The sequence below is a fragment of the Cebus imitator genome, unplaced genomic scaffold, assembly GCF_001604975.1.
Source record: "Cebus imitator isolate Cc_AM_T3 unplaced genomic scaffold, Cebus_imitator-1.0 Scaffold346, whole genome shotgun sequence".
NCBI classification, from domain to species: Eukaryota; Metazoa; Chordata; class Mammalia; order Primates; family Cebidae; genus Cebus; species Cebus imitator.
In genome coordinates, this window is record NW_016107661.1 from 380,354 (window position 1) to 392,962 (window position 12,609).

The 12,609-nt window shown below is 54.6% G+C and overlaps 1 protein-coding gene across 8 annotated transcripts in view; it reads left to right on the forward strand.

Annotated features, from left to right (window-relative positions):
* The window catches only part of MGRN1 (mahogunin ring finger 1), a 61,572-nt gene that overhangs the window by 27,545 nt on the left and 21,418 nt on the right, over nt 1–12,609 (forward strand). For 4 of the 8 annotated variants that reach the window (XM_017505993.2, XM_037730470.1, XM_017505998.2 and 1 more), the window contains exons 5-8: nt 1,527–1,644; nt 8,069–8,135; nt 8,448–8,497; nt 11,088–11,135. In XM_017505993.2, coding sequence (XP_017361482.1) covers nt 1,527–1,644; nt 8,069–8,135; nt 8,448–8,497; nt 11,088–11,135 — 283 coding nt within the window. Of the gene's footprint in view, nt 1–1,526; nt 1,645–8,068; nt 8,136–8,444; nt 8,498–11,087; nt 11,136–12,609 lie in introns of all 8 variants that reach the window. The other 4 variants (XM_017505992.2, XM_017505994.2, XM_017505996.2 and 1 more) reach the window with 1 other exon arrangement.

A 12,609-nucleotide genomic window follows, 5' to 3' on the forward strand; every position in this document is an offset into this window, starting at 1 on the left:
TGCTATGGCAGGCGTGGAATTCATGGGTATTGAAGCATTTGGAGTGACCAGGGCAGGCCCCTCTGTCCCCTCCTTGCACCCCATCGGTTGGGGTTGAGTGTGTGACCCCCCCTGGGGCCTAGTGCCCTCTTCGGGGTTGGCCAACATGGCAGAGGAGCTGGGTTTCTGGGGAGGAGCTTGGGGGCTGCCACAGAGAGGGCGCAGGCTAAGGTCAGATAGGACAGTGTGAGTGAGTGGCCTGCCCCTGCCCCGCCACGCCCCAGCTGTCAGGTCTTGCATGATTGTTTTGGATGGGCTTGGAGAGGGTTCTGCTGCCACCAAAAAGGCTAGAGAGAGCAGAGAGGATGCCCTGCCTGCCTGGCTGGTATCACCTTGTCCTAGACCCCTGGGGGCCAGTGGTGAGAGAAATGCCACAGTCCCCCTCTCTCAGGACCTGGCACGAGGCCTGCTTCCCCTCCCAGCAGGGATCACAGAGCAGGAGCAGCTTCAGTACCTGGAGGCCTTGCCCAGGCACCCGGACCCCATCTAGCCTGCCAGTGGTCCATCATTTGAGCGGCAGGGCAAAACTGAGGCTCAGGCAGAGGGGTGCGTCCAGGACTCCTCAGCTCACAGGAGAAGTCTGGGGTCTGCCTGAGGGCAGTGCCCTAGCTGTGCCTTTTACTGAGGCTGATCCTGGGCCTCCCCTGTAGTGCCTCCTCACACGCTGGGCTCTGGAGGCCAGGGCAGGCCTCTTCTGCCTTTGTGTGTACGAGGTGCCCGCCTCCACCCTCCAGGGGCAATCTGTGGGTCTCTGCTGGGGTGGAGCGCAGGCTGCTGGGAGCAGGCGTGAGGGCTGGGGAAGGAGCATTTTGCACTGTGTGTACTTAATCAACACATTGTGCACTGTGTTGATTCAAAAAGCTAACAAACTCAAGCAGGGTGCATTGGCTCATGCCTGTAATCCCAGCACTTTGGGAGGCTGAGGTGGGTGGATCACTTGAGGTCAGGAGTTGATGGCCAGCCTGGCCAACATGGCGAAACCTCTTCTGTACTAAAAATACAAAAATTAGCCTGGCATGATGGCACACACCTGTAATGCCAGCTACTCGGGAGGTTGAGGCAGGAGGATCACTTGAACTCGGGAGGTGGAGGTTGCAGTGAGCTGAGATGACGCCGCTGCACTCCAGCCTGGGCAACAGAGCGAGACCCTATCTCAAAGAAAAAGCAAACAAAATTAGCACCCCGTGAAGGAAAGGAAAAGCACAGCCATCTCTGGGGAGACAACACAGGGATTGGGCAGGTGTGGGCTCTGGAAGAATTGTAGCCAGGCCTGACCTGGGCAGAGCTGCGTGGTGAGCAGAGAGGCCATGCAAGGCCCTGGAAGGGTGAAGGCCATGTGGCCATGTTGGCTGTTTCCTGTCCCCCACAAGAGAGAGTCTCCAAAATACAGGTGTCTCCAGCCCTTCCGGCTGTCAGAGTGGGAGGGATGGGCACAGGAGGGTCTTTGCTCTGCTACGTTCTCACTGCCTGCTCCCGGCTCCCTGCAGATACAGCCCCAAGGGCCCCTCGCTGCAGTCCGAGACCGTCCACTACAAGAGAGGGGTGAGCCAGCAGTTCTCCCTGCCCTCCTTCAAGATCGACTTCTCGGAGTGGAAGGATGACGAGGTAATCTTGGCTGGGCTCCTTCTTGCCCTTTGCTCCTTCTCCCGAATTTTCTCTTCTTGGGGGTGGGGCCAGTGCGTCTGGGTTTCTCTGGGTTCATAAGCCCTGGGAATGGCTGCCCCAGTCTGTGTGCTCAGGTAACCTGTGGATGGACTGGAGTGAGGCCTGGGCTGTGTGCTGCCTGGGCCGGGGACCAGAGGCCGACCAGGCAGCTGCACTCAGAGGCTCGGACACTGGGCTGCTTTGGGGAAGCATGAGGAACGGGACTCCCTCCTTTGGGCTGTAGCAGCACAGGGTCTGTTCACACCAGGTGGCGTCCCTTCAAAGCTTTTTACCTTTTCTTTGGTTAGAATCTTGATGCAGGTGTATTTTGAGACAGAGTCTTGCTTTGTCGCCCAGGCTGGAGTGCAGTGGCATGATCTTGGCTCACTGCAACCTCTGCCTCCCGGGTTCAAGGGATTCTCCTGCCTCTGCCTCCCAAGTAGCTGGGACTACAGGCGTATACCACCAAGTCCAGCTATTTTTTTTGTATTTTTAGTAGAGATAGGGTTTCACTGTTAACCAGGATGGTCTCGATCTTCTGACCTCGTGATCTGCCTGCCTCAGCCTCCCAAAGTGCTGGGATTACAGGTGAGAGTCACCATTCCCGGCTGGAGCTACAGACATCTTTTAACGTGGTGTTTTGTAGGTTGCAGCTTGAGTGCCTGCCTTGCTAGTTTTCCCTCATAGGCCCTGTTCCAGCTTTCTGTCAAAGCTGTGTGCTTCCCCCTTTGCCTGTTTCCCAGCATCCATCTGGTCTGCAGCTTGCAAAGACCCTGGTTCGGGGGCTCCTGTGTAACAGTAGTCCTTATGGGTCCCAGGTCCAAGGCCAGGAGGAGATGTGGACCACATGCCCTCTTAAGTGAGTGGACTTACGCTGGGGCCTGTCCTGTGGCTCTCTTCCTGACCTGTACTCACTTTCCGTAAAGAGCCTCCCTTGTGTTTGCATTAAAAATAAAACAAGCCAGGTGTGGTGGCTCTCGCCTGTAATCCCAGCACTTTGGGAGGCTGAGGCAAGAGAATCGTTTGAGGCCAGGACTCTGAGACCAACCTGGGCAAAACCCTGTCTCTGAAAAATAAAAAAAATTAGCTGGGCGTGGTGGTGAATCCCCTGTAGTCTGAGCTACTGTGGAGGGAAGATTGCCTGAGCCTGGGAGATGGAGGCTGCAGTGAGCCATGATCGTGCCACTGTACTTCAGGCTGGGTGACAGACCGAGACCCTGTCTCAAAGTAAAAGTACTTGGGATTGGGGGACCACCAGGTTGTCTAAGAAGGGGTCAACTGGCCCAGGTTAGGAACCGAGCAAGTCAGAACTCCCATGCTGATCCGTAGTGTGATTGCGCCTGCGAATAGCCACTGCCCTCCAGCCTGGACAACATAGTGAGACCCCGTTTCTTAGCAGAAAACAAACAGTAAAATTAAACATCTCCCCAGACTCTTCGGGCGGGCAGAGTCTCTGTCCTCTCCTGGCATCACTGGCGTGGGCCCCACACCCTGCTCTCATGTTCGACTGTGGGTGCTGTGTGGCCTGTGTGCTGAGCTCTGGGGAGTGTGAGCTCGGGGTTTTCTGGGCTCCCTGTTTGTTTCATGTTCCCTGGGGCCCCTCCCCCAGTCTCTCTGGGGAACCCCAGCCTTGGTGCCCCATGAGCCGTGGGTTTACAGATGAGGTGGCTGGGGGAGGGGAGGGGTCACTGTGGCCAGCTTGCTGAGGAGTTGCGGTGCTCAGGGCCCAGAGAGAGTTAGGACCACGATGCCCCCAGTTGTCCCACCTCTGTCTTGGACTTGGCACTGGACCCACCAGGGGGCTTTTGGTAAGGGTTTGCTGAGGAAGCTGAATGAGGGCCCATGTGCTGTGTAGCCCTGGCTGGTCAGCCACCATGGACGGCCATGCTGAGAGTCTGCGTGTCAGGGACGGCTCCTGCTGTGAGGCCTTCAAGATGGGATCCTTGTCAGGACTTATGTGGATGTAAGTGACAGAAAAACACTCGGTCTGGTTTAAGAAAAGAAAACCAGGGACTTTTTGTATAAGAGAAGGCTGGGTGGCCTGAGGTTTCTTCCAGGGCCATGCCATCAGGGCGGGGTCTCTGTTGCTTAGCCTCCCACCTCCCGCAGCTGCTCTCAGCAAGTGCCCTGCAGGCCAGCACATGGCCATCCTGCTGGGTCTAGAGGTGCTTAGAGGCCATGCGCCGTCTCTTTGTGACCCCACTTGGGGCAGGAGCCTCCCGTCCTGCAGCCAGGCCATAGAGACTTGGAGTAGGAGGGAGATGCTTTCCCGAGGAGAACCTGAGGGGCTCAGATGCTTGGCCAGGCATGGCTTAGCGTCAAGAGCACAGCTGCAAGGACAGGTCATAGGGGTGCCCAGGGTGGCTGTGCTGGCCCTGCCTAGGAGCAGGGAGGACATGTGTGGAGGGCATGGGGGCCCACTTTGGTTCTGCTCCTTTCTCTCTATTATAGAGTGTTGGGTCAGTTCTGCGCCTCTGGGAGTCTGGGTGTGCCCTCTGTGGGCCGGGGCTGGAAGCAGTCCCTCTCAACGTGGCCATGAGGGGTTCGTGATGCAAAGGGCTTACCCGCTGCTGCCCACCATAAACCCCAGTCTGCCAGCCAGGGAGGGGGAGAGAAGGCTACAGCCACTGCCACGCATGCCTCCCCAGACCATTAATTTTTATTCCACAGCAGCAAAGCGCAGCTGTCAGTTTCGAGTTTCTGCACTGTGATCAGAAGGAAACACAGCTCACTCAGAGGCTCCTCAGAGCATGGGGTGGCCCACGACAGTGCTGAGGTGCTGGCTGCACAGATGCATTCCAGGCCTGGGCGGAAGCTCGGGGGTGGGCAAGCTCCATAAAGCTCTGACTCCTCCGTCTGGCTCTATCACCTAAAGGAGCGGCTGCCGGCGTGTGAACTCCCCCTTCCCGTGCTGAATGACATCCCTTGTGGCAGCAGCGTGGGAGCGTTGCCAGGCAACCCTGGGACGATGGCTCCTGCGCAGACACAGTGGAGTGGGCAGGAAGCGGGCTCATAAGGGGGTGATAGTCCCACAGGATCAGCCCCTGACAGTCACCTCAGACCAGGGAAGGGAGTGTCCCTCCTCCTGGCAAGCCCAGGTTTCTGTGGTATTCCTCAGACGGCTGGGAGCTGAAGACCTGGCTATAGACAAGTGCCCTACCTCCCTGAAGCCTTTTTTTTCTCTCTTTTTTTTTTTGAGACAGGGCCTCCGTCTGTCTCCCAGGCTGGAGCGCAGTGGCACGATCACTGCTCGCTGTAGCCTCAAACTGCTGGGTTAAGCAAGGCTCGAGCAGTCCTCCCACTTTGGCCTTCCAGAGTGTTGGGATTACAGAAGCCCCTGTGTCACGTCCACCAGCCTGCCACCTTCTGATGTCTGTAGCCCAGAACTGGCCTCCTTGGCCACCTTTCTGCAGCCCCCTCCAGCCCCCTCCAGCCCCCTCCTGGAGGAGACTGGGTCGGCTCCTGTTGCCTGGAGACACAGGGCTTCAGGTCGCTGGTGTTGACTCTGTGCTCTGCCAGCCACAGCACTTGAAGCCTTGCGTTAGGCGTGGCTTCCATTCCATTTTTCCAAATGGAGAAACTGAGGCTCAGGTGGGGCCCGTTTGTAGTGAATGGGTGAGGAGCTAGACTGGACATCAGCAGCCCTGACTGGCTCTGGGCCAGTGCCCTGCCAGCTCCTGGCTCCCCCTTCCTCACTAATAGAGACCACGGCACTCACATCCTTCACAGCGCAGACCCCAGCACCAGTGTCTCAGTCCACCTCTGTCTACGTGTACATTGGTGTCCATCCCACAGGCCATGTAGCCAGAGCCTGTGACCCTCCCTCATGAGATGTAAAGACTAGGCCCACGTGGACTTGAGTCTCCAGGTTTGTGGTTTGTTCAGCTGATGGCTGCCTGCCCAGGGCTTCTTGTGTGGATGGGTTAGGTGTACCATTCATTCTGGTCAGAATGGATTCTTAGCTCCAGATGACAGGAAGCTGAGGTAGCCATGTGCCAGGCGCCTGTGGGTGTGGAGTCCCTGCTGGGCGGGGACATGCCTGGGAGCTGCCACCTTTTCCCCTGTGTCCACGTAGCTTCCCTGGTTCGCAGTCAGGCACTTACCTGACACTGATGTTTCTCCCAGTCCCCTTCTCCCGACTGCCCTCTCTGGTCCGCTGTAACTCCTATCTCCTCATCCATATTTTTGGTAGGAAATTCGATGTGTTTCCAAATCTTAGGAAGAAACATTTTCCTCTGTTCCTTAAATAACAGTAATATTTGGCTAGGAGCAGTGACTCATGACTGTAATTCCAGCACTTTGGCAGGCTGAGGCGGGCAGATCACTTGAGGTCAGGTGTTCAAGACCAGCCTGGCCAACATGGTAAAACCCTGTCTCTACTATAAATACGGAAATTTAGCTGGATGTGTTGGGCGCCTGTAATCCCAGCTACTTGGGAGGCTGAGGCAGGAGAATTGCTTGAACCTGGGAGGCAGAGGTTGCAGTGAGCCAAGATTGTGCCACTGCACTCCATCCTGGGGGGCAGAGCAAGACTTGGTCTCAAAAACCAAAATAATCATAATAGTGTTATTCACAACAGCTGTAGCAGTCACCATAGGCAGTGTCTCTGTGCTGGGTCTGTTGAGAGGACTTCATTTGTACTTTGTCCTGGAAACCCATGCAGTAGCTCAGTAATGACCCCATTTTACAGGGAAGGAAGCCGAGGCTCAGAGAGGTAGGAGGACCTGAGATGATGAAAGTTACCCTGGGCCACTGGGGTGGGGAAGTGTCCCCCTGCCCTGCTTCTGCTGCCCCCTTCACCAAGGGACAGCAGGGGAGGGGAGTCATCATGTGTGTCTGTTGGTTCTGAACATCTCCATTCAGGGGCGGGTGCTTGGCCTCGGGCTCAGGGTTCCTGTGTGCAGGGCCAGAAGCAGTCCCACCTGGATGTCCATGGGGGTGTTTGCTGCAGACATGGAGGGGCCGGTCCTCTGTACGGGGATCTTGGTCAGTGAGGCCTGTGGTCAGGCTCAGGCGTCAGGAGGCTCTGCCCCAACCCATCTGCCCTTGCTTGGGCTGGGCCTGCCAGGTGCTGCCTCTTTCATGTGTCATCCACTTTTTTTTTAACACCTTTATTGTGTTATAATTCACATCTCCTACAGCTTACTCGTATTAAGTGTGCGATTTGCTGGCTTTTAGAGTATTCACCGTGGTGCACCCAGCATCCATTCTTTCAGTAAATCTTTATTGATAAATAAATGATTTTTTTCCTCCCGGAATAAACAAATGCATGTGTCCATTGCTTGCCTGTGCGAGAGTCCGAGGATGTCACAGTGACTGCAGAGGCAGGGTCCCCACGCTCCATGGAGCGAGTCAGGGAGCCTGAGGGTGGCCGGTGGCTTTCCTGGTTGCCAGGGTATGAGTCATAGAAGGCCAAGGGCCAAGTGCTTCCTGAGGCCCAGAGGACTTGGCTGGCAGGGGGCAGTGCGGGGGAGCAGGGCTCAGAGGGGATGGTGCTCTGCTGGGCTGGCTACTGGGGCCCTGGGGGCCTGGGGAAGAGGGTGGCCTTCAGCCTGTGTGCAGCCAGCGGGGGGATGAAAGCAGTAGGATGCTTCTCTTTGAACTCAGGTCAGCCTTATGGTCTCCTTCACCTGCCTTCAGTTTTTGCTGGGGCCAAGTCGGGCACCTTCATCAGAAAGTTACAGAGAGTCGCCCCGTCACCAGCATTTCCCCTCCGAGGCACCCACCCAGGAGAACTGAAAACTGAAAATGCTCGAGAACCCGAGTCCCACTGAGCGCTGCTCACTGTAGCTAGGGTGCAGGCACAGCCTGGCATCCATCACAGAGCAGCGCACGCCCAGCGTGTGGCTGTTCACACAGCGCCTGTTACTCGGCCAGAAAAAGGAAAGCGGCACTGATACGTGCTGCAGCATGGGTGCACTTCGGAAACACACCTAGACGCAGAAAGTCACCTACTGTGCGATTCCACATAAATGACATGTCTGAAAATGGCAAATCCCTGGAGACAGGAAGCACGTGGTGGGTGGCTGCCGGGGGCTGGACGGGGAGTGTGTGGGGGCTGATGGCTGCGCCTGGGGTTTCTGTTTGGGATGATGAAAAGTTCTGGAAATGGACGGTGGCACTGGCATGTCATTACAGATGTTCTTTACTCAACACTGTTGAATCGTGGTTAAAATTGCAGATTTTGTGTTATATCTGTTTTAACATACACATAAAAAAGGTGCCAGGTCCAGCATCCGCCTTCCCTGCCATCTCGAGGCGTGTCCTCTGAGCTCTACCACCGCCTCCTGCTCCTGCCGCTCCCTCCAGCTCGGCTGCCGAGTGACTCCAGGCTTCCAGGCTTGGCTGTGTGGGTCCTGACCCTTCTTGCCAACTCTCTCCTCAGCTGAACTTTGACCTGGACCGGGGCATGTTTCCAGTGGTCATCCAGGCCGTGGTGGACGAAGGAGACAGTGAGCGCATCATCTTTTGTCCTCCTGGGTGTGCGGGCTGCATGGCGAGGAAGTGCATTCTGAGGCCCTTGTCACTCGGTTGGCGGGAGGAGCGCCTGCAGCAGTGATGAAGCAGGCCAGGCGTAGGGCATTGGGCTGGGGCAGCTTGGAGTGCGGGGGAGGAGGAAGGTGGGTCCCAGAACAGGTTCTGGACTCTCTGGACTCTATACAGGCCAAGCCCCGGGTGCCGCAGTCCTGCCAGAGTTGGGGAGGTGAGATGCCTGGGTTGGGCAGGCCCTGACTCTGACTGCTCTGCCCTTCTCTCCCCAGCAGTGGTGGAAGTGACCGGCCATGCCCACGTGCTCTTGGCCGCCTTTGAAAAGGTAAGTGCCATCTGGTGGTCAGCTTCCTGGGGACCTGGGAGCTGGGGAAGGGGAGGTCTTTTCAGGTGAGAAGCCTGAGCAGGGGTTGGGGCTTGGTGGAATGGCTGAGCTCGGGCCCAGAGCAGGTGGGGGCATGCCTATGGCTTCCTGCTTTCCGGAAGTCTGGTCCCAGGGCAGAGCCACTGTCTGGAGGCTTTGCATTTGCTTCCCTCTGCCCCGCTATCTCCAGTAATGGCTGTAAGCATTTTTTTTTTTTTTTTGAGACAGGGTCTCACTCTGTCACCAGGCTGGAGTTCAGTCGCATGATCTTGGCTCACTGCGGCCTCTGCCTCCTGTGTTCAAGTGATTCTTCCGTCTCAGCCTCCCGTCAGTACCTGGGAGTACAGGCATGTGCCACCACGCCTGGCTAATTTTTGTATATTTATTAGAGATAGGATTTCACCATGTTGGCCAGGCTGGTCTCAAACTCTTGACCTCAGGTGATCCACCTGCCACGGCCTCCCAAAGTGTTAGGATTACAGGCATGAGCCACTGGGCCTGGCCTCTTTTTTTAAAAAAAAACAAAAACAAAAACAGGATCTCCTGTTGCCCAGGCTGGAGGGCTGTGGTGTGATCTCAGCTCACTGCAGCTTTGACCTTCTGGGCTTAAGAGATCCTCCCACATCAGCTTCCTGAGTAGCTGGAACTACAGGCACGTACCACCACATTTGGCTAATTAAAAAATAAAAAAAAATTTTGTAGAGAGTTCTCTCTGTGTTTCTGAGGCTGGTCTCAAACTCCTGGCCTCAAGTGATCCTCCCCTTGGCCTCGCAATATGTTGGGATTACAGGCGTGAGCCACCATACCCAGCCAAGAGGCTTTTCAAATGGTACTTGAAGTGTGTCGAGGGAGAATTTTCTAGACTGAGGCCAGCCCTGTAGAACTCTTTCGAGCCTGCTGACATAGGGGCTGGGCTCCCACAAGGAGGGCTCCCTGTGGTAGACTGACTTCCCCATCGGATATGAAGAGATGAGCAAGCTCACTGTCCTCGGTGTCACCTGGCACGTGTCACAGAACCCCATTCCCACTGCCCCTTCTCCTACCTGGCTGTGGAACTCTGACCCTACAGGCTAGGCAGGCCTTGCTCCCTGCAGGAGGCCTTTCCTGATGCCACTCAGGAGAAACATCTCTTGTACCCACTTTATGTTCATGAGGGCAGCACTGTCCTCTTGGGTGTCACGGTGTCCTCAGAGCTGAGTTTAACACCTGGCATGGAGCAGACACTCTGGGAACACTGGCAGGATGGTCGAGGGGCTGCCGTCTGCCTGGGTTTCTGCTCACTGAGAACTTGCTGGAGGTGGTGGTATGCGTCCTTGTTGGGTAGTGCCACAGGGGCCCTGCCTCCAGCGTGCCCTGACGTTCATCAGCACTCCGCAGTTGCAAGTCTGCTTGGCACCATCCTGCAGCCCAGGAGTCAAGATGGGAAAAGGATCCCATGAGACAAGGCCAGCCTGCCTGCTGGGGGCTTCACGCTGCCTCTGGGTCCTGCTTAGCCCAGGCTCTCCATGCACCCTCAGCCCCATGTGCAGCTGCAGCCCGAGAGCTCTAAGTGCAGGGTCCAGCTCTTCCCTGTCATCTAGGTCTTTGTAGAGCACCCCAGGGCCAGGGTGTCTGTAAGCTGGGTAGAGGCCCCTTGCATCCATCTGTCCTGTGACGAGGCTGAGTCTGTCCTCTCCTGGGTCCAGGACCACAGAGTGTGGTGATACAAGTTTCCTGGGCAGGAGGCAGCCTTCTCCGTTTTTAGCACTGGGCTCCCCAGCCTGGCCTCATCAGAAGCCACAGTGACTATTGACACATCTGCACCTCTGGCAGAGGCAAACTGTTGGTCTCTGGCAAAACGGTCTATTCTGTGCTTCCAGTTTCCCATTAGGAAACTGCTTTAGTTTTGGGGGGCCAACATTCTGGAAATTTCTGTTAGAACCCACCAGCCTCATCAGAAAATTCTGAGTGCTGGTCATGGTTGACTGAGAAGGGATAATAAGTGTTGTTGTGAGGTCTCCTATCTCACGCCGTGATTAACCTTGTTGAACTCTGAGTGGCGTATTTCCCTGGATACCACCGGGCGCGCTTGTTCTACTTGGTTCCTGCATTTCTGGAGCTCTGCACTTTGCTGTGTGCACGTGTGTGTGTGCTCCTGCTCTGTCTTCCTAACTAAGCTGGGCCCTCGGAGAGCAGGAACTGGTGTGTCTTGATGTTTGCAGCCAGGTGCTGCTTCTTGGTGTGCAGCAGGCCCTTGTCCATCATCTGAACTTGGCCTGTTGGCCTTCACTTGAATGTGCTTGAGACCAACTGAGAAGAGTTGGGTTCTGTGGGTCAGAGCAGGGTTCCGGGGCTGTGTATTTAGGAGGCTTCAGATAGTTGCAAAGCCAGGCCTGAGTGCTATGTTTGGAGAAATCTTGGCACTTCAGTTTTCAAGTGGCCCCATCTTTTTTCTTTTTCTGGCTGTGGACCTGGATTGGCGAGGGCAGGGTGGCCCACCCAGGCGGCTGCACAGGGGCGCTCAGAGGCGCCAGCTTGACTGCCTTAACCTCTGTGTCTTTTTCCCCTGCAGCATATGGATGGAAGCTTCTCTGTGAAGCCTTTAAAGCAGAAGCAAATCGTAAGTCATCAGATGAAATACGGCCCATTTGATTTAAAAGACACATACTCAGGCAGATCACAAGTTCAGGAGTTCGACACCAGACTGGCCAACATGGTGAAAGTCTCTACTAAAAATATAACAAGTAACCAGGCATGGTGGTGGGTGCCCGTAGTCGCAGCTACTTGGGAGGCTGAGGTCCGGAGAATCGCTTGAACCTAGGAGGCAGAGGTTATAATGAGCTGAGATCGTCCCACTGCACTCTAGCCTTTTGAGAGAGAAACTCTGTCAAAAAAAAAAAAAAAAAACCCTTCACGTGCAATCACTCACAGATATACTCATAGGTACTCACGAACACACACATACTCATACACAGATACATTGACTTTTATAAGATACAAATATATAGCCTTTTGAGAGCAAAACTGTCTCAAAAAAGCCAGATATACATAGACAGACACACACACAGATTCAGACACAGACACAAACACACTTACACAGACAGACAGACATGCTGATATACAGACATATACATAAACACACATTCACACACACATACATAGACAACATATATACTCACACACATACATAGACACACAATACGTAGACACACATTCACTTGCACACATGTACACAGGCACACACACTCATACACAGATACACACATATACATAGACATGTACATACACTCACACATACATAGACACACACACACACACACACTCTTGAGTAGTCTTCATGCACTGGTCTTCCTAGACCACCGTGGCTGCCTTTGAAATAACTGTGCAGAGGCCAGGCACAGGCGCTCCCGCCTTTAATCCCAGCAATTTGGGAGCCTGAGGTGGGCAGATCACTTGAGCCTGGGAGTTTGATACCAGCCTGGCCAACATGGTGAGACCCCTGTCTCTACTAAAAATAAAAAAATTAGCCAGGTGTAATAATGCATGCCTGTAGTCTCAGCTACTCAGGAGGCTGAGGTAGGAGAATCGTTTGAACCCAGGAGCGGAGGTTGCAGTGAGCTGAGATCATGTCATCGTACTCCTGCCTGGGTGACAGAATAAGATTCTGTGTCAAAAAAAAAAAAAAAAAAAAAAAAAAAAAATTTGTCAAAAAAAAAAAAAAAAAAAAAAAGCTGTGCAAGAGCCTGTTAACTTCCCTGTAGAGCTCCAAGCTCTGGGACTTCGGGTCCCTGTCTTGGGGGAGCATGTGTATTGCGTGCCCACTGTGTAGCAGGGACTCTTGCAGGCCCTGATTTCTGTCCAGTTTGAACCATGCTGTCTGGAGCATACTGTTCAGTAAGTATGTGCTGAATAAATGGATGAGTAGAAAAAGGAAGGAAAGAGACAGGAAACAAAGGCTGCAGCTCCTTCTCTTCCTTACGAATTGTCCAATATGTCAGTGTTGGACAGAAACTTGGCTTGACTTAATCAATACTTGAAGGATCAAATAGCCTAGAACAAATGGAAACTAGAGACCAGTCCATCTCTTCTCTGGG